The following is a 708-nucleotide window of genomic DNA, read 5'->3' on the forward strand; positions in this document are numbered from 1 at the left end:
GGGAGGGGAGGGGAGGGGAGGGGCGGCCACCGGCCCTGACACCGGGATGCTCCTGCGGCAAACCACCCCCTTCTTGCCAGCAGGCCCCGCCGCACGCACGCACGCACGCCCCCGATCCGAAGGGGAGCGCGGCCCTTGCACAGGCCCCGCGTCGGGGCTCTCCTGCGCTGCCTCTGCAAGTCAGGCCCGCGCAAGGGCGGCAGGCCGGTCCCAGGCAGGCAGGCAGGGAGGGAGGCGGGACGGGAGGGGGGACGGGAGGTGTCTTCCTGCTCTGCCCGCTCCTCCCTCCCCGCGCTGCTCGCCCGCTTCCCGCCGGGGCCTCCGCCTGCCTGAGAGGCCCACCCACCTCGGGGGTCCGGGTCCTCCGGGCGATCCAGACTCGCAGGCCGAGTGGGGCAGCCGGGAACGCGCGAGCCCTTCCAAGTCCCGGAGGGTCCCCTCTTCGGCCCCCAGGAAGCCGGGGGTGTGGCCGGCATTCAAGGGGGCTCCTCCGAGAGCGGCTCCCCGCTCCCGACCTTCTCCAGGTGGTGTGTTGAGAAGCGGCCCCCGCGGCCCAGGCTGCTCCCCAAGAGAGACGAGCCGGTCCCCAGGACTCTCCCAGGCCCGTAGCCAGGGTTTTCCCCCAATAAGTCAGGGGGCCCCCCTGCTGCACAGGAACCCCCCCCCAACCCCCCAAGGGAGCGCCACAAACAAAGAACTGGAAGTGGG

At 73.3% G+C, this 708-nt stretch overlaps 1 protein-coding gene across 1 annotated transcript in view; it reads right to left on the bottom strand.

Moving 5' to 3' along the window:
- The window catches only part of LOC107116774 (proline-rich proteoglycan 2-like), a gene marked incomplete at its 3' end in the record, with an annotated part of 2,452 nt that extends 1,976 nt beyond the window's left edge, over positions 1 to 476 (bottom strand). The window contains exon 1 of the mRNA XM_015418772.1: positions 108 to 476. Within this exon, the coding sequence (XP_015274258.1) occupies positions 108 to 476 (369 nt within the window). The remainder of the gene's footprint in view (positions 1 to 107) is intronic.
- Between the last annotated feature and the right edge of the window lie 232 nt (positions 477 to 708).

This window comes from Gekko japonicus, unplaced genomic scaffold (assembly GCF_001447785.1).
Source record: "Gekko japonicus isolate JY-2015 unplaced genomic scaffold, Gekko_japonicus_V1.1 scaffold1138, whole genome shotgun sequence".
Classification (NCBI taxonomy): Eukaryota; Metazoa; Chordata; class Lepidosauria; order Squamata; family Gekkonidae; genus Gekko; species Gekko japonicus.